The following is a 26964-nucleotide window of genomic DNA, read 5'->3' as shown; positions in this document are numbered from 1 at the left end:
TAGCGCTTCTTTTAGTAAGTCTCATTCGGATTTTGTCGTGACAAGTTAGGATTAAGGCACGGGCACAAGGGGACCACTGGTATGAATAAAACACTTAAAAACCTCTTTACATAACCAAGTTCGGTTATATAAAAGCTGTTTAAAAGAAAGTCAGATATTAAAAGAGAGAACCACTGGACAGGACAGACAGCGGGAGAATAAAACTTTAAAGAAAAGGTCACCTCCACACCTACCCTGGCCTCTTTCCTGGAGACATAACAAAATAAATGATTAAAATAAATTACAATACATATATATATATATATATATATATATATATATATATATATATATATATATATATATATATATATATATATATATATATATATATATATATATATTATGAAAATAAATGCCCCGGCGTCGCAATATAAAAAAAATTCTATCCCAATCTATTTTCACATTAAAAAGTACTAAAAACATTTAAAAAGTCAAAAATACTATCTGAATGCCCTAGTACACATACCATTAAAAAGTAGTAATAATTTGAACTCTAACCCTTAGAGTTAGGGTTAGGATTCATGTGTCATGACAGTGTCATGTCACTCTTATGTAGATACCTTCAAGTAAAGTGAATATTCTATTTCCTCACTTGGAGAACATCCATGAAAGATTTTTTTGATTTGTTGATTATCAGAAAATTGTTTTTATTTTTGTAAAAATGGCATTAACAAATGATGTGTTAACACTATAATCAGACACAAGCACCATATTCTGCGGTTTTATTAGGAGGGCATACGCAACATCTTGGTGAACTTTTTATCGTCTCGGTCTCTCAATGACATTGTGTTCACGCTTTCCTGATGAGTTGAGATTGTTCTGTGAAAAAAGAAAAAATCAAGGCCGACCCAACCCGAGTCCGTGCACGTTGTGTCCGAGCCCGGCCTTAATTGTCATTGTGAGCCCGAGCCCGATTTAAACCCGACAATTTTTTAATATGTGGGCCGTTATAACTGACGTTCTCAACTACAATTCCTGTCATAGGTGAGCAGCATGCCGCTCTTAATGCACTCGACAAAGCCAACACGTATGTCACTGCCCACGACTTGTTGGGTTCCAGACCTCCTCCAGACTTAAGTTAATTCCTCTGTTTTTATTTTTTATTATCTTCAAGCTCCATGTTGCACTTAAGCTACACAATACAGCCCAGCAGGCCCGGTGTGATGCGTGCGAGTGGAGGAGATGCTGCGCATGATTATGAGATAGCTTTCTTCCCACCCAATTAGGCTAATAAAGTAATGATTAAAAAAACAAATGCTTGATCAAGGGTCCAGCCCGGCCCGAGGATAGTGGTGGGAAATATAGGCCCGACTAAACTCTATCTTGGCGTCACTATTTGATACTCTCGGGACTCGCGTCTAGCCCTTCAGCGCCATATTTAGAATTGCTTGGTCGGGACCATTGGAGTCACGTTTTGACGCTCTGGGTCGAGACATACGTTTAACTGACATGCGTCACAAGAACGGGACAGTTTGGTTTAAGAAACGATGGTGGGTGGGGTTATAAACATGTACATTTCAGTGACACACAGGACAAGAACGGGACGTGGACCCCGGTCTCCTGGGTGAAAGTCCTTTGTTGTTTGACCCATCCACCCCCTCAACCAACCTCCCTACGCGGATTTCGGTCTTTCATACTACTAGCTAACGTTGTCTCTCTTAATACTACGTCATCTTACAGCGCCGCGGCTGAGCGGCTGCTCTGCCCGGTGCGTTCCATACAGACAGCTAAAGGCCCAGACATACTTTCTCTTAACTACGCGTTCAAATACGTAAGATGTCTTCCACGCGTATCCTGCATTCCTTCGGAGCGTAGGTTGTGTTCCTTCGGAGCGTAGGTTGTGTACGTCTTCAGAAATGAACGCTATGAGTCCGCAAATGTAATTCAGCACATGAATGTGGGGGCAGTATATCATCCGCTCAATGGTGTTTTAAACCCCCAACGTCAACTGCAAGTCAGCGCTGCGACCGTTGACTTCAAGGTACCTAACCTTAACCATTGCCTAAACCTAGTGCCTTCCAGGCAGCGCTGCCTGGCATATGTTCCGGTGTCAGCCAGGAATGATATGGCCCTGATCTGCCTCCTAGTGGATAGACGTTTAATCCTCCAGGTACACGCAAAGTTGCAAAGGTAATGGGTTTCAATTAGCGCTAAAATGGATGCTGAGGAGGTGGAATGGAGGCTGGCCTCTGGAGGACTTATTTTATTTCTTTGTTCCAACTTCCAAATGGCCTATAGCCTACGTTAGTCATGAATAAGTGATGTTAAAATAATGTCGGGCTGTAAACGGGTTCGGGCTTTTAAAACGCTGTCAATCAAAATGTTCTTGTCGGATTCTTTTAAGGCCTGATTACAGCTCTAACGCCAAGTACGCAAGCAAGTATGTAAGCAATGCTTATTGCGTCTACTCGTATGCATTGTTAATGGCTAGTATATCGAGGCCTTTAAGGGTGATTTTTACGTTGGTATCTGACGCTGATAGTCACTGACTAAGCATCAGTATTTTACCAGTTGGAAGTGAGATCGGGTTGTCTCCTTCCCCTCCCATAAGGAGAGGCTCTCGCCCCCTCTCTCAGTTTTTATCTCTTCTTTCTTCCTCTTGTCTCGTCGGCTCTACATGTAATTACTGGCTGTCTTCTCTCACCCGCGTTCGCTGGGATCGGATTTGGTTGTAGCGACATGAGGCGTTTCATCTATCATGTCACATCTGAGGCTTTTTTTCAAGATCTCTTTTTCTTCAGCAAGAAGCTCATCTTCTTTTCCTTCCTCTTCCTTTCGCATGTATCTCTTGACGAGATAAAAATGGGATTTCTCTCAGCGTGAAGACACTTAGCCGACATAGAAACACAGAAACACCAGCGAGTTACACTCAACAAAGTATAAGAACAAAACTGCAAACCTAGCAGAACTCCGGATTTCTTCATGCGCGAGGATAAGATCGATGTTTAGAATCAAGTTATTGAATTATACTGTTTTAAAGATACGTGAGCCTTTCAGTATGTAAAAAATAAATAAAATATGAAATTGCTTCTGCTTTCATGGAAGATAAATGTGTCAAAAAACAGACTGTAGACAAACATGACCGTTCCATTTTTATATATATGTATCTTCTATCTATTTGTACATAAACACGTGTTGAAGGACCACAGGGCCATGAAGCATACGGTAGAAGGTCCATGCAGACTGGATTTGCATTTACATTCCTGACAGTAACACTCTCAGTCCCACGGCAGTCCTGCAGCAACAGTAATTTACACAGTAGTACCATATTTTCTTAGCATTTTACTGCCTACATCTACGCAGAAGCTGTCTATGAAAAACCCTGAAATGCTTTAGGGATGTTGAGGCAAAAATATTCACACGTTTGAAGTTTGTTTTTTGATGTACTCTGTCTTTTCTCCAAATGAGTCTTCACTCCTTACAGTAATTGGATGTTTTGTCTTTCGCCCTTCCCTCTCTCCGTTCCCATTCTTTCCTTTCTCCCATACCCAAATTCATCCCAAACATCTCTCATGTCTTTATATCCTCCCGACAATTCTTTTCACCCCCTTACTCCCTTCATCTCCTCCTCCTCCTTCTTCTTCAGTGATGCCTTCAGACACTTCCACCAATCCTCTCCTCCAGCAGCAGCCTTTGCCCCAGCCGGCTCCTCCGCTGCTCCCTGGCTCCTCCGCACCGCCGGGGGAACATGTTCTGGGTGTCGGCCCAATCCCAGGAGCCCCCGCTGCAGCCGCTGCGGAGGAGTCCCAGGCCGGGAGCGCTCGGACCATCCCGACGGCCTGCGTGCGGCCCACGCACCCGCTACGGAGCTTCACCAACCCACTGCTGCCTCCGCCCATGAGCACCATAGACCCAAAGGTCTACACCTCCATGCTGCCGCAGTCCAGTGAGTACAGCTGATTGTTTTGCAAATAATAGAGACCAGGGCTGTCGATCAAAATGTTACTTTGTTTCGTAAAATGTTACGTTGCAAATTAGTCGCATGATTGTCCAAAGAGACAGTCCAGCATTTAAGTCCCGCCCCCACTGGAGGGGAAAAGAACTCTCCGCTCCCCATTGACTACTCCCCAAAAGAGGTCAAAATAACTGTTCAGGGGGCTCAAAACATATCCTTCCCAACGATTAAACCGTGAGGGTTTCTGCAGGGTCTTTAAAGCAACACAACTTTTCCTGCTTCGGCCCCCCTACAGGTTACATTACATTGTCCAGTTCATTCGAACTACAGATCCGCTACGCGATCTGGCAAACTTACATAATGTAATGTAATGGACAACTCCGCTTCCAACCTGTAGGCGGACTGAAGCGGGAAAAGTTCTCTAGTGTTGCTTTAAAAGTCTAAAATTTCAAAATCAAAATGTATAGGCCTTAAAAAGTCTTACGTTCTAGGTCTTAAATCATTTTTAAACAGGTCCTAATCTTCCTTTTGTTATTCTGTGGTGTTGTAGTTCTTTCTGTCATTAGTCCAAATATAATTCCGCTGTATTACGACTACACATGAGTAGGGCTGGGTACCAAACGTTGATACTTTTATGGTATCGAAAAATTCTTTATCTTTCGGTGTCAAATTTCGGTTCCAAAAGCATCTGAGCGCGTAAGCGCAAGCTTATCTGTCCTCTCTGCATATTGACACAGAGCGGAGCTCCGAGCGACACACACACACACACACACACACACACACGGAGAGGTGCGGACGGAGTAAACTGTCTGCAGTTTTGTTGAAGTCACAGAGAGTCACGGTTGGTATTTTCAAACTTCAGGCAGACAGCGTTATGATATTATGATATGATATTAATGGCGAGCCAAAAGCAGTCGCGGTGCTGTTGCCGTTACACTTCCTCTTAGACAAGCAGGCACAACGGTGGTTTCTCTGCCCTGACGACTGACTGACAGGCTGGGCTTGTAAGCCAAGACACTTTTAATAATGTTACTCTGAGTGAGCAGTTTTACCAGATTTTTTTAATTTTGATAACTGTTTTGATTCACAATTAAGGTGGAAAATAAAAGCTTTGTGTTTAATGTATTTTTGTTGATGTTGAAATGAATTTTAAACATATGGTATCGAAAAAAGAAATTGGCACCGGATCGAAAGATTCTGAACAATACCCAGCCCTACACACGAGACCAACATGCAACTCGTATTGAGCCAATCAGCTTTCGTGTCACTGGCGCGAGTCTCTTTCAGATTGTACCACAGACATAAAACTGATGTTGTACTTCAGCTTTGGGGAAGTGCAAGTTTTGCGATACTAAAAAAAACTGAATTAGGACTCATTTGATGTTGTGATAAAGGTCTTAAATTTCATTCATAATGGTCTTAAAAAGTCTTAAATCTGACTTTCAGAAACCCTGCTTGCAATGCATTTTCGTGTTGCAGTGTCGCAAGGTTAACAAGATGCAAATGAAAGTTTTGAACAATACAAGAGAATAATGAAATTAGATTTTATGTCAAAATACATTTTTATTCAATTGAATTCCCCAGAATGCAGGAAATGACGCTCCAAATATCCTGAGGTTCAGTTATAATGTGTGTGTCCCCCTGCGCCCCTGGGGGATATGAACTACCAACAATGTAAAAAACCCATAATGCAAGTTATTCTAAAGATGCTGAACCGAAAAACAGAGCTTTTACGAAGACAAACATGGAGAGAGACGTGAGGAATCGGCAAGGAAGAACTGACTGGAATCCTGTCACTAAGCTAACCTTATGTCTGACATTACGTGTTAGCTTAACTAACAGACATATAGTTAGCCTAAAACTGACGTTTGGATATGTGATTTGGTAACAAACGGAATAGACGAGGATGCACCTTCACGCAATACGAGTCAATGAGCGCAGCAGGCGGCGTGGCTTTCAGAGTATGACGCGATTCGTCTTTATAGTCATGTCGCGATTAGGCAGAATAATTTCAAATCTGGTGTATCTTTAAGCAAACTGTCAGTGAAACCTCCCTCCCAGTGGAGAGCACGTCCCCGTCTGGAGCTTTTTGTTTTCATTCCATGGTAATACTCATGGGTGGCTCTGCTGAAGGGAAACCAGGAAAATAAGTGTGGTTTATCACACATGATGAAAAAGATTTTAGTTTCTTTATTTAAAAACATCTGGTTCCACTCGGCAGCTGCTCCTGATGCTGATCCAGTTTGTTCAGTGTTTTGTCCGATTCCAGCGACTCTTGGCTGAAGCTGTATTCTCTCTGCTTAATACTTTATTCATGGAAGCTAAATGTGTTGGCCTAAGGCTGCTACATGGTGTGTGTGTGTGTGTGTGTGTGTGTGTGTGTGTGTGTGTGTGTGTGTGTGTGTGTGTGTGTGTGTGTGTGTGTGTGTGTGTGTGTGTGTGTGTGTGTGTGTGTGTGTGTGTGTGTGTAAATATGCACTGTATCTGGCCTTGACATAGCCAGAGGGTTGGGTCTGATCTGGACTGACCTCCCTCTGTTTTCTCTTTATGTTACCTGTCTATCTCTACATAATGTTCACCTCTCTCTCTCTCTCTCTCTCTCTCTCTCTCTCTCTCTCTCTCTCTCTCTCTCTCTCTCTCTCTCCCCTCCCCCCTCTCAATTCAATTCAAATAGCTTTATTGGCATGAATGTCAGAAATAACAATACTGCCAAAGCATCAAGGATAATAGAAATACATTCATACAATTCATTGAGTAAAAAAACATGAAAACAATAACAGTATATCAATATCCAGTAAAATCGCTAGTAAGAAAGACAAAGACAAAAGTGAAAAAAAAAAAAAAAAAAAATGTCTCTCTTTTTCTCTCTCTCTCTCTCTCTCTCTCTCTCTCTCACAATGAGCCATTGTATTTGACAAAACATCCCTCTACCTCATGAAAATCCGACTCTCCACAGTTGTCTTTTGGGTATGTTATAGTCTCGCATTGTCAGACCTTCCTGCACAGCGTTGCGGAGGAGGGTCTGGCTAGTCTACACAGCATTCCGGGATGGGAGAAAAACCTCTGCAAAATTAGCAATCCCCTAAATGAATCGTTGTCGTGTGGTGGAAGTTTACAATAACAGAAGATGAGGAAAATCAAACTGTCTTTGTTTATTTTATTACTTTCAAGCAGAAACACAACTTTCACAGAACATCAGAGTGCGATGTGGAAGAATCATAAGTATTATTGCTTGAGAGTGAACAGCTGGTTTCACCGCACTGCTGCAGAGTGCAGAGAAAGAGCTCTCAAAGTACGTGCAGAATGTTAGCATCCTTTATACACCGAAAGAGGAACACTCAAAGAGGAAGCACCCACATGGTCATAAGTTGAACCTTTAAAAACAGGAACCGTCTAAGCGCGCTTGTGTCTAGGTGTGAAAATGTGATAATGTCTCGCACCCGTCCAGCCTGAACATGCCGTCTTCATGACCTGAGGTTGAACCACAGAACAAGCTGTTACTGTTATGCAGATGATGACGCGATTAAATATAACAAAAATAGTTTCCGTTTGCTCTTAGTAACCTTTTTCAATACAACAGTGTTCTTGTGTTCTTGTTTCAAGTAAGCATAATTCATAACTATGACATTTCCCATTACAGTCGATATAAACCAGGTATGATCTAGGGCAAGGGTCCTTGGCTGAGAGAGCCAGAGCAGGGACCCACTACTACATCTGTTGTATAAAATTAAGTTGCATAATAAACTGGGCCTACAATAACAAGTGGGCAGTCTAAAGCCTTTATACATACATTTTTAGTGAATCAAATACTAAGCTTATAAAAAATATTTGCTGGCATGATTTTATGAATCGTGTTTTTATGATAAACATTTTTTTTAAATCATTTCATCTCTATTTCCTCTCCGTCCGTGGCTCATCCTGTCATTCTCTCTCTGATCGCCTGCAGCTGTGTGAACAGTACATATGATGCCTGGATAGTATGGTGAGGTGGAGGTGTATTTGTTGTTTGTTTGTTTGTGTGTGTGTGTGTGTGTGTGTGTGTGTGTGTGTGTGTGTGTGTGTGTGTGTGTGTGTGTGTGTGTGTGTGTGTGTTGGTGGGTGTATATATACTTCCATTATGGTTCTGTTTACATGCCCAGGTGGCCTCAGATTAACATTGATTTTCAGCTCCTGGAAACCTTTTGCTCAGAAATAGCGAGCCTGCGGCGACGCGCGGCTCGACTCCCTGTGACCCCACCCCCATCCCCCCACCCTCCTTCCCCAACACAGAGCCTCAGAGCCGGGCATTGCTACTGTACCTCCACCAACCCCCCCTCCTCCCATCCATCTCTCTTTTGAGGAGGGGGGAAAAAAACAGTCTTGTGAGCGATGGCGTTTGATGTTCATTGTTGGCCTTGTTTGTGTGTTTATCTGAGCCTGAATGACTCCCTCGGTGAATAGAATCAGATGTTTTCATGGTTTAATTGGATTGTTGTGGTGAGAGGGAGAGAGGCAGGAGCGGTAGAGAGAGAGAGAGAGAGAGACCTGAACAGACCTGAAGATTGATACTCCAGTTTGTAAGATGAATAGAAAGCTGCACAGGAGAGAGGTTTACCTGACACTAGTTATTTCTCTAATGTACCTAGGGTTGGGTATCATTTGGGTTTTTTCCGATACCTGTGCTAAAATGGTACTTTTAAACCGATACTTTAAAAAAAAGAGGAAAAGCACAAAAGTGCCGCGTCAGACACGTTTCAGGTGTGCAAAGACATAGAAAACGCCACGCAGCCGCCACACAACTGACAAGCAACAGAAACGCCACGCAGGCAGTGTGCAGGAGCCCTAACATTACCTGCTGGCAAATGTAGTGTTAACTAGCGCCCCGTGCAGCGACGCTTCCGTTTTAGAGCATCAGCGAGCAGCTCAGGCATTTAAAGGGATACGCCACCATTTGTTGAAATAGGGCTCATCACGGTCTCCCCTAGCTGTAGATAGGTGGGCCAACGCATTTTTTGTGCATGCATCGTTTTAGTCCGGTAGCGCCACCGCTAGTTAGCTTAGCATAGTGAATGGAATCCTATGTTGCCGGTTAGCATGTTGTGAGTAAAAGTGAGCCAACAAAAGACAAAAACAACTACCTAATTACTTGCACTGAGACAAAAAATGTGTTTCCCCACCTATCTACAGCCAGGGTAGACCGTGATAAGAACTATTTCAACAAACGGTGGCATATTCCTTTAAGTGGCACCGAAATGAGGCACCGAAATCCGCGTTATTCATTCCGGTAGATACCGGTTGTTTAGGGACCGGTGCCGTATTAGCACCAGGTTTTGGTACCCAACCCTAAATATACCTGATGTGATTATCAGGTTTAAAGGAGTCCAATCAAGACAGTTAAAATAAAAAACAGAACATCTGACTTCTGTTACCGAAATTAGTTCTGCTACTGGAGCTAAAACTCAAAATGCCTCTAAAAATGGATTATCTCTTTAATGCTTTTGCAGAGTTGCAACATGCAGTCCAGGGCAAACAAGGTGTGAAGTAATTTCGCTATAATTAAGATCTAATGGCACAGATCACAGATCACAGTTAAAGGGTAACTACCATTTTTTTCAAGCTATTGTCCTATGTTTTTGTGTCTAAGTGACTGATGGAAACAACAATCTTTGATATTGGTCCAGTATTAAGCGAGATCGCTGCAGTCGGCAGCGGCGAAACAAGCTACAATTTAAGTTAATATGGCAATTATCCAGCCTGTATTTACCTTCACTACAGTGCTTGTTTTGCCGCTGACAGGCTCAGATTAATATTCTAACTGTCTGACAACATTATGGAAAGGATTTCTAAGGAGGTCGATCTTTTTGTTAAAGCGTTCGCTAAACCCACCAGACTCCACGTAAATAAACAGTAATCTTAGCATCATAAAATACACTTCATTCAAAGTCGAGAGAAACAAAATAAAACTATGAAAAGACATTTTGGGTCGTCTTTCCACTTTTCCAACCATCACAACTCTAGTTTTGGTTGAAATAAACACATAGTTTACTGATTTACATGTGAAAATATGTTGGCTCTATACACACTCAAAGAATTGCTTTTTTAAATGGAGTCTGGTGGGTTTAGTGCTAGCAACTTCAGAGCTGTTTCTGGTTAAACAGAAAGGTCTCAAAGAGGTTTTAAAGGTCTATCTCTGTAGGGATCCTTTCATAATGTTGTCAGACACTAAGAATAATAATCTGAGTCTGTCAGCGGCAAAAGAAGCACTTTGTGAACTTAAATACAAGCTGCACAATTGTCCTATTAACTTACATTGTAGCTTGTTTCTCTGCTGCCGACTGTAGCGATCTCTCTTAATACTGGACCAATGTCAAAGATTGTTGTTCCCATCAGTCGCTTACATACAAAAACATAGGAAAATAGGGTTGAAAAAAATGGTAGTTACCCTTTAATATTTTGGCCACAATTGTCACGCTATGAAATTGTGATACGGGCACATCCCTAGCCTAAACCTAAACAGTGGGACATAAACCCCTGTACCCGGTGTCAAAGTGTCAAGCTGTGTATATCCAACCATGTGATATTAGGGCATCACAGTTCCTGGATTGAAAAAAAAAGCTGTGCCAATGCACATAATCTACGCTATTAAGTTTATTCCAAAACGTATTAGTAGAATGTAAACCTATTTTGTAGGAGCCATGGCTGACATCCCATTGTAATCCAAACATGTGCTAGAAACCCTGTTGGATTTAAATTAAAGAATCTGAAGTGGAACAAATTAACCACAATTATTTTGAAAACAGTTGAAAATAGACATTAATACTGTCAACAACTTGTTTTGAGCTTGTCAAAGTCAAATTTTTTCTTCTTCACCAACAGCAGAAACATCCACCCCGTGCTCCCTCATTTCATATAAATTTGAGAGCTAAGACCTTCTTCTCTTTTTAAATTGATCCTCCAAAGCCCATCTGCAGAGTAAAGTATGATGGTGGGCAGTGACTCACCTAAATTGGCCTGAATGTGCGGCCTAATGCTGGAAGCTATAATGGGATTGTCTGACTCAATGTCTGATACTGAGAAAGGACATTTCAGCCACAGCTGGAGGTAGACGCATGGCCAGCTGTGATGGATGTTTTGAAGTGCATGCCTTCATCTCGCCTCGGAGGGCTCATGTTATTACCAATGAAACGCTAAAAAAGATAGTTTTAATATATAGTTTTGGTTCTCTAACAGTTGGACAACCACGAAGGAGAGAGGCAGAGTTTTTTTTATAGTCATTTGTATTGGGATGTGACTCTTGTGGGGGGTTTAGTGCACATAGTTTTTGAAAATAAATACAAACAACATTGATTTACACATCACATAACTATTTGGCAACAGTTAGTAACAGTTGAAAATAGGGGCAAGGTTGCGCAACTTTGGCTACATTGAACGTGTAACGTATGCAGAATGTTCAGAATGGATCTTTTAACCGGCTACACTTTCAGCGCACACACAACATAGGATCGTGTGAGTCACAGGCGAGACGGAGAGCTTTATCTCTGGGATTGTTGTTGTTTCTTCAGGTTTTTTGGAGCCGGCACAGAGCTGTGAAAACGTCTAATCTACTGTCAGCGGTTATCAGAGGACGCAGGGTGGGGAAACAAGAAATAAGGCCCATTTTTACCAGAAAGGTAAAAAACACGGCAAATAATAAAATTATGAGACAGACACAAAATTTAGTTTTAGTTATATTTTAGTCATTTTTATCATTCATAGTTTTAGTCAAAGGCATTTCAAAACTACCAGACACTAGAAGATAGCAGTACCAGTTGAAAGTTTGAATGGGAAAGTGTGTCCAAACTTTTGACTGGTACTGTATTTCTCACAGCTTTTGCACAAATAAAATGAAGACATAATTTTTTGGAAATCACCTAGAGATACTTTCCCAGAAGTTCTTAAACCCTAACCACTCTAGCCTGTGTGTGCACCTGTCTTCTGACCGATGAGGGAGCCAGGTGCACAGACAAGTAGACAACAAACACACAGACAGACAGAAAATAAAGAGAAGCTAAAACCGGCAGACAAAGAAACACCAAACATCCACGTGAAGCGGAGGAGATGTCGGCTCTCTCCCTCCAGGGACACAATGTCTCCTCCATGACACTTTTCATCTTAAACTGTATTTACTTCAAACCATCCTCAGGATCAATAACCCCGCCCCCTCCACCCTCACCTCCTATCGGTGTAAATCTCTCCATCTTTGCCTTCGAACCCCAGAAACGGAGACAGACACCGTTGATGTGACCCCCCAGCGGGCGTTTCACACCTCCACTCCTGCTTGTCTGGTAAATATATCCACCTCTCTGAGCAGACAAGCTCCCCCCCTCCACGCCCCCTCCCACCCAGCCCCCCGAGGGTGAGCCAGGCACCGTGAAACTCTCTTTTATGGCTTTCTCCACTGTGGATGTGTAACCTTTGCTTCGGCGCTGTTCTGCTGCAGCTCATTGTGTTTTTTCCACCAAATGTTTTTTTTTTCTCTGGGAGCTCGGCTCGCTTTGGATTCAGTCTGACAGCAGCGTGCTGGGAAGTCATACAAACACATTTGGTTCGGCTTCAATTTGAAATGAAGCTGGCAGCGATTTCGACACCGCATTTACAGACATTCAAAGTCACACAAGGTCATTATAACTGTGAGAGTGAAGTACTGGGACTTAAAGATGCAGACTCAAAGTCTTGAACCACTCTAGTGCCTCCTTGTTAGCAGGGGTTAAAGTGGTATCAGGTGGACAGGTGGGGACACAATCCAGGAAGGAAAGGGGGATGTTAACACCACACCAAAATTCATGTCAAATTTAAAGCTTCAGTGCATAACTTTTTGATATCAATGAACATCCGTTACATTCAAGCCATTACCAAATGAGTTGCTACAAAGCTAATTAAGACTACCAGCTCCACACATCTCTCTCTGGATTTCTCAGTATGACTATGTTCAGAAGATTGTGACGTCCAGCGACTTTCACACGCAGAAACTCGAGTGAAGATAATGACCTCTTCTGAAGAGTCCATCATGTTTTTTTAATCCTCCGTGTCCTCCTTGTGTCATGTGGATGCGCTGACAGTTTTGTTGTCATTACTTAGAATTGCTCATGGGGGAGACAGAAACTACGCACTGTAGCTTTAAAGTGGGATATGGCAGGTGGGGGAACACCACAATCCAGGGGGAAGGGGTGTGTTAACACCACACCAAAATTACAATGTCAAATTTAATTTAACACTAGACTAGGCTACACTACTTTAATAAAGTCTCTACACCAGGGGTCTTCAACGTTGTTTAAGCCAAGGACCCCTTAAGTGAAATCGAGACAGATCAGGGACCCCCTACCACATATATTGTATTAAATGAATTTGTGTATTAAACTGGGCCTACAATAACGTGTAGGGCGGCCTAAAGCCTTTTTACATACCTTTTTAGTGCATAAGCTATTAAAATAATTTATATTGTAAATCATGTTTTAATGTTAAACATACAGTAAATGAAGCACAATGAATCCTGATCAACTGTATCTGTGGATGGCTACCTATATAGGCCAGTGTCAATAATATTTAATTTTTTTCACGAATAAGCCGATTTACATTTGCTAATAATATGTTGGACATTTTCATTTTCAAAAAAGCTTTTTAATTTTAACTTTAAATTGTACCTGCAGTAACTCTGAAGACCCCCTATGGGTCCCCGACCCCTTGTTGAAGATATCTGCTCTACGCTATACAGCACTTAAAGAAAACTCACTTTTTCACTAATTATTTCCTTCTTCCAAAACAGCGGTCGACCCACTCACTGAAAACAGTTTATTATTTTCTAGTTTGGATTTTCATAGAAATGCACTGAAATCAAGGAAACAGTGGGGGAAGTAGTAGATAGGATTTGTAGTAACTTATTATTTCAGGTATCGCCAGATGAAATCATGTCATTGTCATAGAGACCAGTTTATATTATATACTACATGTGCGTATACAGTATATAATTATGCCAGTGTACAGGTAAACGACAGGGAAGGCTTTATCACTGTAGGGGAAGCATTGCTGTAATGGAAGTATTTATAGTGTGTCTCCATTGTTCTCAGCTGGAATCCTAAGATGGATTTTTTTTACATGCTGTTTAGTAAAGCACAAGTACAATCAAACAGTTTGAAATACATCTGTATTCTCAGCATGACCACGAAGCAGACTGTTTCTGCTCAGTGTTTGAGGGAAAAAAGAGAAATCTAATTCAAATTTAGTCTAGGCCCCCAGGAAGTGCCCCAAGCTTTGAAGCCATTTGATTTCTGTAATGGCCAAAAAGGGGAATTGCAACTTCCAACTTCCTGCAAAAAAAAACATACATCCCCATACACTTATATAGCAAAAGAGACATCTATAAACCAGTGGATAGTTTTATTTGAGCGTCACAATTATCACATCAGAATTTGATCCATTAGGTACGATAACATTTGGAAAGTCTAGAAGAACTGCACGATTAAATTGTTTTATTCCCATTCATGTTGGCCGGAGTTCTAAACCAGAAGTAGCCAGCTAGCTAGACTATCTGTCCAATCTGAGTTTTCTGTTGCACGACTAAAACTACTTTTAGGTTGGTACACATGTTCCACCAAAACAAGTTCATTCACGAGGCTTTTTTGCAGAAGCACCGTGGCTCCGTCCGGTGCTTAGTGCCGCCCAAGACGATTGTGATTGGTTTAAAGAAATACCAATAAACCAGAGAATGTTTTTCTCCTATCCCGGAATGCTGTGTGGACAAGCCAGACCCTCCTTCACAGCGCTGTGGAGGAAGGTCTAGCAATGTTAGACTACTAGTGCGCCCGCTCGATGGGTCACACAGTGCGGAAGCAGCTCGAAACATCCGGTTAATTTTAGACGCGGTAGTTGAACTTTTTTGGCTTCATGCACCAATGAGGAACTCTCATAGTTCCAGATCCAGTTCTCATTATACATCTGTGCTCTAGCCTTGAAATTCAAAAAAAGTACTCAACATATTTTGTCGTTCGGTGAAGAGCACTTGTGTTTCCTTTTGTGTAGTGTCTGCAGACAATGGATTTTGTACTGCTGGCAAAGTTGTCTTTTCTTTGACAGTTTGGAAGTCATTTTTCCGTGCCGTGAAGACTGTTGATGTTTAAGGCAGTTTAAATCCAACTGTTTTAGGTTCTCTGGTGTAATCCACTGCTATCGAGGCTGTTCCAGGTGTTTTGTTTCGCGGGGAGGAGATTGGATGTTTATTGATCATGAAGTGAAGGAGTGAAGTGCAGAAAAAGAGGGAGGGGATTGTGGGTAGCAGAAGCCTGAGGATGTGTTAAGACAACACAAGGCTGTTCAGGGAATTAGGGAGAAGGGGAAAAAAGAATACATCGCTCTTTTGTCTCCAATTTTTCCTCTTCCAAGTTCACTTTCTTTCTCGCTTTGTAAAGAGTTATCCTTAAATTTAACTCCCTGAATGTATTTGTATCGTGGAGACAAAGCAATTGAATGTCTTTATTGATTTATTTTCTGTTTCATTCATTTGTGTGTTTTGTTGAATGGATGTCCGTTCTCCTCCGTGTCTGGTCAATTTGTTTCCTTGTTTGTCTGGCCATTTTCTTCTTTGTTTGCATTTTGATACTAGTAATTTAGTGAAATGATGAAGAGAATGATGTAGAGACAAATGGGTGGCAAAATTACTAGATGATAGAATAGTTGAATGGATGCTAAATTAACAATGTGAATTGGAAAATGATGGCTGGCTGGCTGGCTGGCTCAGGCCCCAGATCTGTTTCCTCTTCAGTGGTTCACTTAGTTGCATGTGAACTTGTCATTTAGATCAGCCAATATGTGTTATCAGATCAAACTGTTCCTGTCAGTGTTCACAAGGATGTCAATATTAAATAGCAGCTTTTAGGAAATGAGTCTTTCCGTTGCCATTGTTAGCGGACAGTGTCTGGAGAGCGGTTGCACCAGGCAACCAGATTTGAAATTGAGGGTTTCAAACTTGAAAGATAGTGCTCAAAAGAAAAATCATCCATTACGCTCGCCTTTTGGTCTATGAAATGATCAGTTGCAGTCACTATGTCTCTAAAATACAGTTTCACTCACAGTTATGTCCTGGCTGACTGAATTTAATTTGAACTAACTTTCTTTCAAGTCTCGATTTGCAGCTTAGTTACAATCCAGGTTTGTATTGTGTTTGCTCAGAAGAAGTTCTACGGTTACGAGAACACCAAATGTCAAAAACAAAGCAGTGAGCATCAGATTATTTTCTGGTCTAAACTGTCTATAGAATGTTAGAAACCAGAATTCTTTCTTTCTTGCCCAGGTGCGAGCCTTCCGAAGCCCCAGGTGAAGACGGCCTCTCTGGGTCAGGCCGGTAAGGCTCGCTCCCCTCTGCTGCCCGTCTCAGTCCCTACGGCGCCAGACCTACTGGAGGAGGGAGGAACAAAACCTGCAGAGGATTCAGCTGCCAACGTAAGTCTGCATGGAGAGAATGTTGTAGAACGTGTTGGTGATTTAATTTTACACAACAGGTACATCGCTGGACCCAAGAGTGTCCATGTCAAACATGATCATTGTTGGATTCAGTTTTACATGTCTTACTGTACATTTCAGTTTTTAGCACCTTTTTTTAGAGAAAATTCCACACACTGACCATTACGCAAGCAATAATTTATCTGGAAAAAATACGTTTCGGTCTCAGACCTTCATCAGGTAAATTCACACATTCACCTCAAATATAGCCTTAAATAGATTGGTTGACTAATCAGGACCAATCAGGTCCAGCTCACTCCCATCACGGACTGTGAATAGGAAAAGGCAGAAAAAATACCACTCAATACATTTAAAAACAATGGCTGATCAGTGCATTGTCATTAGCCCAATATTTTCTACACTTAATGAAAGAGGACTCAGTCCATTCAAAAGTGGATCATCACATTGGTTAAATTACATTGTAGCAGTCCACATTTACGTGTACAATGAACAGTTACTGAGGATGAACTAGTAAGCAAAAAAGAAGGAAAAACTAGTAAGGAAAAAATATCAAGTTAGCACAACATAATGTTGAGATTAAATTCATCATTAAGGCCTTTTGGTGATAGCGTCTGCAAAGTAAATATCCAATATGCCTCGCGTCTTTTTAGTAGCAAGTCATGGTTGCCCCCCCTTTTTGGAAGACTGACTTGTTAAATACCACAAAAGCGCAATGATGAGATGTCATCATTAAAGTGTACCGCGACCGGATAATCCAGGTCGTTTCTGCGAATAGAGCTCTTATGTTCACTAATGCGTTGTTTTAACTGCCTTATGGTCTTGCCTACATACACCAGACCACATGGACACATTAAAATGTACACTTTAAGAGTGGAGGCACAAGTGATGACACTCTTAATTGGAAAGATCTTGTTATTGTGAGGATGGCGGAAGTTCTGTGTCTTATATAGTTTTTAGCACTTTAAAGCAAAGAAAATATAGACCTTTTCACAGTTGTAAACATAAGCATTCTAAATGGACCCAAGTTGACTTTCTGTTGCAGTGTATGTGAATGGCATCAACCTCACAGGAAGTTAACAAGGGGGCCAGGCTGTTGCCTAGCAATGTAATTCCATTGAAAATCAGAATCAGTTTTATTGGCAAAGGGAATATGACTTTGGTAGGTGTTAACTCTCTACACATTCAACAAATAGACATGTGGTAGTAAACATTCAGTAGACACATACTGTACGATAGAAACAATATTAGTACATATAGGCACATATCAACATAATATACAAAAATACAAATATACAAATCAGATACCCTGGATGCCAGCCGAATTTAGCCCCGCCCACAAAATTTGAGGTCAGGAAGTTCGGTCTGGAGTCGCTCTGTTGAGAAACAATTATTGTCCGAACAGGATCTGTTGAATTTGTTGAGATGTGTAGATTCCACCATCGCGTCTGTTACAGAAGATATCGACAGCGCATTCATTTTAAAATCCTCAGCGGAGGAGCCTCAACAACTGCCCGAAAGCATGGTAGCGTTATATGGTGGAGCGAGATAGAGAGAGACTGAAGAGAGAGAGCGTTATATGGTGGAGAGACATAGAGAGAGACTGGAGAGAGAGAGAGCGCCCAGCGCCGTTAGAACAAAGCCGTGACTCATTGAAATAAAACGGGTTTTCACCGATCCATCTCTAGAAATGCAACTGTAGCGAGCATGTCACTATCACTAACGTTATCCACATTGATATTTACATGCAGCAAATGATATATCTAGCTTCAAAAAGGTCTAAAAGTCGTTAGTTAAAACGAATGCATTGTGCAAAGAGTGGTTGCTATGGAGACGATACACAGTGTTGAGTTCTGTTGACAGTTGAGTTGAGTTCCGTTGCTCTGATTGGTTGTAGGTCCATCCAGTGAATTCAGAGGCATTTTTTTCCTGGTTCGGTTGGAACACGCCCCATAATCAGAGCCCAATGGAGCGGTTTCAGACTCACATTCTGACTAGAATCTGAGTAGGACCACGTCAGCCTACAAATCAGACATAATATCAAGACAAGTACACATGGAGGTCTACAAAAGGTCTATAACTTCCAAAAGCTTGGGTTTAAATGATGCCTAGTCTCGCATTGCCCGACCAGGGTTTCCACGGGGTCTTAAAGTCTAACATTTCAAAATGTTAGGCCTTAAAAATCTTTAATTCGCTGAAGTATTGAGTTTTAAGTCTTAGATAATTTTAAACAGGTTTTTATTTTCCTACGTCCATGTAACGCTACCTCTAACTACTTACTTTGCAAGTAATTTTGTGATTGCATTTTGTTATACTTTTATGTCGTGATATAGGTCTTAAATTTCATTCATAATGGTCTTAATGGTCTTAAAAAGTCTTAAATTTGACTTGGTGAAACCTGCAGATACCCTGCAGACCTCGGCAAAAGGGACAATATTTTTGTACAAATACATCGATGTCGATATTGCGCCGATATTGTAGGGTTGACTATTGGAGCTTTCAGAAAATATTTCAATAATATCATCAATAATAATAAAACAGTCTGGTAATTCAAAAAAAATCACACCACTATACTGTAATGCAGCTTTTAAAACCAGATAAAGACAACGCTTGTGTTATATCACGATAAAACAAAATCCAAAAATTAAGACGATATCTAGCCTGATGAATCGATATAATATTGATATATTGCCCAGCCCTAGCCAGACCTATCTCCACAGCGCTGTGTCAGCGATGGAGTAAGGTCTGCCTCTACCACCTATCTATTCTGGGATAGGGGGATATAAAAGCACTGGCTTGTTTGTATTTCTTTAAACCAATCACAACCCTCCTGTGTAGCGCTAAGGGGAGATAGCGAGAGGGGAGGGACAACGCTTGATGTCTGGCTTAATTCCAGCAAAGTACATCCGTTCAACTAGACTAAAGGATGCCTTATATTCCTTTTTTAACTTGATAAATCATCTAATTAGTAAAGTCTAAAAAAATATCCAGTAAAGACTTAAAACGGGAAAATAGAGAGAAAAGCAGATGGAGGGTGTAACAGTGAGGAGGGTATACACACACAGACACACACACAGACCTGCTCAGCTCACACTACACCTGTTTCCTTCTCTTTCAGCTGTCAAATAAAACCGAGTTCATAGCGACTGAGACTGAGGAGAGGAATGGGGTGGGGGGGGTGGGATGAGGAGTGTGAGTTATTGTGTACGTTGCTGAGTTGGAAGTAACAAATTTCGTTCCTTCGTGATTTTAACATGCTTTTGTCACCCAGACAAAAATCAAGGAAAGATTACACAGTAACTGCAATATTCAAGACGTTCAACAAAATAATAACAAAATACACAATAAACCATAAACGTGTATAAATGACAACACCATAAGCCCATCATACACGTCTCTCCCCAGCACAATGCTTCTTAGGAGCCCTCCAGATAGCTCAGCTACTTTACCCCTTTCTAGTATAGACATCCAATCTGGAAAACAGTTTATATGACATTTCAAACGCCATCTCACAAGCCCACTCCTGGATTAGAGGCGGCACCCCTTCATTCCTCCATCCCCTTAGAAGAATCTGTCTGGCTATCATTAAGCTAGTCTGGACCCAGCTTCTCATGTGCTTATCCATCCCGTTTAGGACTGACCCATCTATGATTTTAACATGCTTGAATGACAATAAAACTATCCGAATGTGAATCTGAAGAGGGGAGAGGAGCCGTAAAGAACAACGAAGGATAAGGAGGAGAGGGAAAGGTAGAAAGAGACCAGGAAGAAGAAGAGGTGTTGGGAAAGGAATGGGAGAAGGGGATATAGAAGAAAAGAGGAAGATGAGGAGGGGGAAGGAGGTAGAAGAGGGGGATAGGAAAAAGAGGAAAGGTTAAGAAGAAAATCAGCAGGAAAAAAGGGAAGGAACAGGAGATAAGGAGAGGAAGAGGAGGAGGAGCAATGGCAATAGGGGACAAGGAGGAGGAGAGACAAATAGGTGGCAGGAGAAAGGGAAAGGAAGGAGGAGAGGAGGGTGAGGGAAAAAAATGAAAACACCAAAGGGTGAGCAAGGAGAGGTGCAGACTGGAAAATTGGAAAATAAGTCTGAGGAGGGAGGAGAGGAAGAAGGGAGGGAGGGGAGCCAGAGGATGACAAGCAGAGAGATAAATGACAGAAGATGATGATGTGGAGGGACGCCGGACGTTGGCACTTGTTAAATATTCATACATGACTCAATGACAATAGGACAGGAGGAGCCGTAGCCACGGCAACGAGAAGAGAGGAGATGACAGAGGAGGAAAGGGATAGAGGAAAGAGACAGAGGAGAGGAAAGGAGGGAAAGATTTGAAGAAAAAAACAAGGAGAGGAAAGGAAATGTAGGGCTGGGTATCGTTCAAAGATGTTCCCTACCAATATCGTGACATTGATACCGGTTCCTAAACCATTTTCCACTTTTTTTGATAGCAATTTTATAAAACAAAAAGACATTTCAAAATACCACATTACGGCACAAACCTTTCTATTTATGTTTCAGCTCCTACTTTGTGAGCCGTCTCTGTGTAGCGTAGAGTTTTTTCCTGCGTGTCTCTACGATGTGTAACGTTAGACAGCCAATCACAGACATTCTTAGATCTTGGTAGAAGCATGCTGATTGGCTCACTGACGCTGATGAGATTTACTCTTCTAATCTTCTATTGAAATTAGGTAGTGAATGACAAGGCATTTTTCGATACTCAATATTTTAAAGGCAATTCGGTCGGTGCCTAAAAAAGTATGGAATTTGGTACCCAGCCCTAAGGAAATGAGATAAACGAGAGGACGGGAGAGGTGTACATAAAGAACAAAGAAAGAGAGTAGAGGAGCGAGGTGTTGTTGTAGCAACAGAGAGGGAGGGATGATTCCGGAGGAAAAAAGATGGAGGGAAAGAGATGGGAGAAGAAAAAGGGGAGGAGGGCAGGAGGAGAGGGCAGCCCTGACGACTGGATGAGAGGGATGCTTCTGGAAAGAGAGACAAGGAGGAGGAGGAAGAGAAAAGAAGAGAAGTATAGATGGGAGGGGAGAGGAGAGGAAAGAAAGGGGGATGGGAGAGAGAGAGAAGATGAGAAGCAGTGAGACGAAGAAAATCAGGGGGAGGAGCGATAAAACTGAGAAGCAGTGGAACAAACGAGATGGAAAGATGGAGGAGAGGGAGAGGGAGAGGGAGGGGAGGTGTTAAAGGTCAACAGGTCCTTCTCTTCATCTGCTGTTCTATCTCTGTAATTGATCTAGTCTTTTCCCATCAGCCCCCTGGCCTATCACACACACACACACACACACACACACACACACACACACACACAGCTACTTAATAGACTGACAAACAATCGGAGTGAAAAATGTAAGTACAACGCAACGGTGCTTTTATTATGTTGTAACATCAGTGACTTATTTAAAGAGTGATATGGATAAAATATATGTAACTTAAATGGGAGTATATAGCGCATTTGTTTGGAACTATTTTAGTATTTGTGGCAGCAGGACGGTGTGTTTGGGATTGAGTCAAAATAAACTAGTGTGTGTGTGTGTGTGTGTGTGTGTGTGTGTGTGTGTGTGTGTGTGTGTGTGTGTGTGTGTGTGTGTGTGTTGAAGGAATCTGTCAGTCAGTGCAACAGTCACTACGTTTAAATTTGTTTGAATATTCCACTAGTGTTACACCGTTTCCCTGTTTCATTCTTTCGCACACCGCCTTCAAAAGGTTGGTGTTTCGATGTTTGCGCATGTTCAAAAACCTGTTGATATCCAAGTCTTTGATAATGTTTAAAAATGGCTGTGTTTCTCCCTTTCTTTTGGGCATACTGCAGCCTTGTTGGCTAGTTGGCAACACACAGAGCTGACTGTAACCACAAACTAAACTGTGGTAAAAACTCTGAATGAGACGCATATTCCGAGTGCGCTGTATACATGTCCAAAGAATGCCTGAAAAACCTGAATAATACTGGAAAATCCCACATCTTAATCGGAAAATGCTGAATTCGGAAAAAAAATGCCTTTTTCTGGAATATCCAAATGGAAAATGCTGTTAACATGAGCTGTATCAACTTCAGAATATCGTCATATTCTGAATAATAGTAGGATATTGGTGTGCATGTAAATGTACTCAATGGGGCTCATGTTTGTAATAGCTTTTGGAAATCATTGGAGTTCTATGGCACAGAGGAAGAAGATTCATCAGGATTTGATACACACTAATAAAATGTATTCACTTCCCTGTTGGTTTGAGTTTAAATGCAGAATTTGTTAATAATATAAAAAGATATAGAAAGATATAGAGTATTACTGAACGTGTTTCATGGGATTTGATGCCAGTAAGAAAAATATGCAATATCACCGGACTTCAGTTTTCAGTTTCTGCTTCTTATTCCTGAACTCTGGAAACTTCTGCTCTGGGTTGCACCAGCTACGTAGTAGTTGTAATGTTGGCGTTTCAGCGGTGGTTCAGTTTAACCCTTGTGTTGTCCTCCTGCCCACTATGCAACTCTTTGTTTTTCTCGGTCCAAATTTCCAAATTTCCAAGACAACTTTTTTGTCACTTTTTTCCAGAATCTTTTTTTTCCCTTTTCCCGATGTTTTTGTCACTTTTCTTCTGCGCTTTTTTGACGTTTTTGTTGTTTTTTTCCCCAAAGTTAAACATTTTTTCCAACTATTTTTATTTAAATTTCAAAATAAATGACATACATCATAAAGGCAATGGCGAGCGAAGCATAGTTGAAACAGCATGTCAATTCCCCCCAAATCCCCCACCCACCCGCATTCTTTTTGGTCACTTTTTTCAACGTTCTTTTATCAATTTTAATTAAACACCCAAATTCAAAGAAAGTAGTGAAAAGTGTTGGCTGGAACCATCCACGTCGTTTTTTTGGACATTTTGGTTGATAGAAACCCAAATTTCTGATGTAGAAACTTTAAGAAAATGGGTCAAATTTCACACGAGAACAACAGGAGGGTTAAGAAAGCATTTGGAATATGTGGTCAGAAAACCTGTGAACTGTTCTTTAGATGTATCTGTCAGTATGAAAGTGAGTGAGTTCATGTGCATTGGTATGACTCTCTGATGGATTATAGAGGAGCATGAATCCAGGTCGGCAGGCCGACAGAGATAACAGGATATCAGACGGAAACACACTGCATCGACGGGGGTTTTATCCCATTGATGAAGAGTTTTCAGACTCGGTTAAACTCCGCTATTACGGGTCAACAAATGAGATCAGGAGGTCACAGGGTTTTCCTATGATTTTTACAGAAACCTTTGTGTTCTCGGAAGATGGAAAATACCTGGCAGTGTGGGGCTTCTAGATGAGATTTTATGGCCTCATTCAGAGTGAAAGAGGAAGGTCACACTCTGTGTTTATTACACGGATAAAGGACAACCATACAGGTTCTGTTAAGTCCTTTCTCTTCCTATGATGTGAATCTCCACAGTCTGAGATTCATATCACTGAAAAGCCCCACTGGAGTTTCAAACCGAATACACAGAAAAGGACGAGGAAAAGACTTTATACACTACACGTGTTAATTAGAACAAAAATCTGTAATAAGCAAGATTGTGAATTGTATTTAAAGAAAGATACACCAGCCACCAGAAAGACTGTACTGCTGTACGATTAAATTACATTGGCATTGCCAAAGTTGATAGAGGATGAAATAGTACGTTAGAAAATAGACAAAAGAGTATAGTAGAATTTGGAAAATTGATCAATATATTGATAAGCCAGTACGAGTAAAATGTTCCACTTACCAAATCTGACATCTGGAGCACATTCAGTTTACGTGTGCCATATTCAGTGTCATTTGGGAGAACTGTTGGTGTAATAAAGTGTTGTTCCAGTGACACTGTACAAAAAAATAAGTCAGTACAATATTTTGGCACCAATTTGGTCTTTCTGATTTGCAAAACATATGCCTATAAAGCATTAATGTGTGATATATTTAGCAAGCTTTTAATGGATTATCAATTAAATATGTTTTGACTGTGAAATTATCACCTTACTGTCTTTGTTAACTGGTAAACTGGCTGCTGCTGGTAGATTCAGGATATTTCTTAACTGTTACTGTGTCCTGATTGGGACGCACTGATGTTTTAAATGGGGGCGATATAAAAATCTATAAATGACTGGAGGCTAAGTTGTCCTGAGGGAGAAATCGGTCGAAAGCGGATCCAACATGCCTCTCTCTGGTCAGGTTAAAAGCTTTAACTGGACCAGACTGGTATCTGTATTTTAAAATCTAGGTCAGCAGGTTCAGGCCTCTGGAGGGAGACATACAGTACAGATGCTTCATTTCAAAATAGACAATTGTTTTCATCGTTGGCTTTTGGCAGATCTACCCTTCACAGGCCGCACAGATTATACATTTTATGATCTTGAAAACACACATACAGTAAAGTACAAGTTTATCAAAATAAATTAACACAGCTTCTCCAATATACATTTATTAATAATTTCACGAAGTATAATTTAATAAAATACATCAGTCATGGGACACACTTTCAATTTGTTTTTATTAATTACAATAGTTGATTCTAAATGGGTACATTTCCATTTTCCTGTACAAAACAGCAATCTTTCAACTAGGGCTGCAACTAAGTTTTATTTTAATTATTTAATCTTTTGATTATATTCACAATTAACTGATTTTCTTTTAGTCAGAAAAACGTCTGACACAATTTGCCAGAATCCATGGTGTGGTCTTGAAATGTCCTGTTTTGTCCAACAATCAGAAACCCAAAGATATTCCATTTACAATGATATAAAAGAAGAAAAAAAGCAGCACATTGTTACAATAGATAAACTGGAACTAGAGAATATTTGATTAAATGACTAACAATTGTTCAATTATCAAAATTGTTGGCTATAAATACATTGTGGATCGACTAATATTAATCAACTCCCGCATTTCAGCACTAATAATAACTTCTACTCTTTAAAATACAAAAATTAAACATTAGGTGTAAAAAGATTAGTCAATCAATCAATTAGTCAAATGATCAGCAATGATTTGGATATATATATATATTTCCTTGTTCACATGATAGGATTTTCTGCTTATCTCGGTTGTATGTGAAAGTACTGATCATTTTAACTTGTAGTTGTGGTTGGACAACAAGGAATTTTTTATTATTGAAATTATATATCAATTGAATAATCAATGATGAAAATAAATAAATAAGTGACTTTTCACTGGAGTTCTGCAATGATATGAAGGCAGGATGAGTTCATTGACTCTATACAGTGCTAATACAGTAGAAATACAAGGAGAAGGTTTGGGGCATTGACACAAACCTTTCAATTTAACTGTGAGAAATATTTCTGCTGAGCCTTCATTGGTTTTCCATGGCGTGCTGAGGAGAATATTGAATATATTTTTTTCCAACTGCAAAGACAAACTCTGCATGAAGGCCACGCTCAATAAAACACACAGAGAGTGTGTAAGAGATGTGCACTTGACTGTCACACACACAAACACAGAGATAGAGGCACTTAAGCCAGCCCACTCGGAAGTGACAGTTTGTAAAGCCGGAGCGAACGTGCCATTACACAATCATCACAGATTCTCTGCAGGATTAACGTGAAGCCGTTCCTGTCAGTGTGTCTTGTCCTTTGAGATGCATGCAGACCATTGACTGCAACAACTCTAAAGGTGCAGACACACTAGGCAAACAGCAAAGAACTAGTGGCGACAAAGGCCCACTGTGATGTTGCCTCACAATGCCTCTAGTCCCGTATGTCTTGGCAAAATAGTTGCACTTACACTGCAAAGACTACGGTCCAGGGCCAACTGGTACATACGTTCTGTGCCTGTGTGAGAGGAAACAACTCTCCAAACAAGCAGGCTGTGGTAATGTATTTGTCATTCAAAAAGGTAAACCGGATATACAAACCGTTGCTATGGTCCCTCTGCTTCACTATAGCGGTTGATGGGAGATGGACAATCTAGCTAGCTATCTCCCGGCATATGCTGTCATCCCGGCAGTCATCCATTTTCTCTGTAAAGGAGTCTCCATGCTGTTGGATACCGAGGGACCGAGCAGGCGGCTGGCTTGTTAGCAAGCTTTATCATTTTACCCACCATTCTTCCATGCCAGAGCTGTGGTCAAAATGACAAAAATGTATAACTAGAGAGACGACCAGATCTGGGAACTTCTGTCAGTATATGTTAGAGATGGTCCGATACCATTTTTTCCGTCCCATTTCCGATACCTGAACTGTATCGGCTGATACTCAGTACCGATCCGATACAAGTGTGTTAAAATATACATATAATTTATTATGTTTAAACAGCTGTATACTACTATCCCTGTATGGATGTGATAGGATTGCTATCTTTGTTGTATAGCCTGGCCTTGGGTTAAACTTTTTGTGAAACACAAACAAACACAAACAATGAATGCCATATAACTTTATTTTATTATCCTGTTTGACAGTCAGTCATAACGGAAAAAGAACATAAATAACTACATTCAAGTAGATTTTCTAAATTACGTGGTATGGAATCGTTGCATAAACTCCAGTACTTACCGATACCAACATTTTAGGCGGTAT

General features: G+C 40.9%; 1 protein-coding gene across 1 annotated transcript in view; it reads left to right on the top strand.

Moving 5' to 3' along the window:
• The window catches only part of dcc (DCC netrin 1 receptor), a 224859-nt gene that overhangs the window by 188212 nt on the left and 9683 nt on the right, over nucleotides 1–26964 (top strand). Inside the window, exons 27-28 of the mRNA XM_028602136.1 lie at nucleotides 3629–3928; nucleotides 16239–16387. Coding sequence (XP_028457937.1) covers nucleotides 3629–3928; nucleotides 16239–16387 — 449 coding nt within the window. The remainder of the gene's footprint in view (nucleotides 1–3628; nucleotides 3929–16238; nucleotides 16388–26964) is intronic.

This window comes from Perca flavescens, chromosome 16 (genome assembly GCF_004354835.1).
Source record: "Perca flavescens isolate YP-PL-M2 chromosome 16, PFLA_1.0, whole genome shotgun sequence".
Classification (NCBI taxonomy): domain Eukaryota; kingdom Metazoa; phylum Chordata; class Actinopteri; order Perciformes; family Percidae; genus Perca; species Perca flavescens.
Note: the sequence above shows the minus strand (reverse complement) of the source record. Positions and strands in the feature narration are given on the sequence as shown.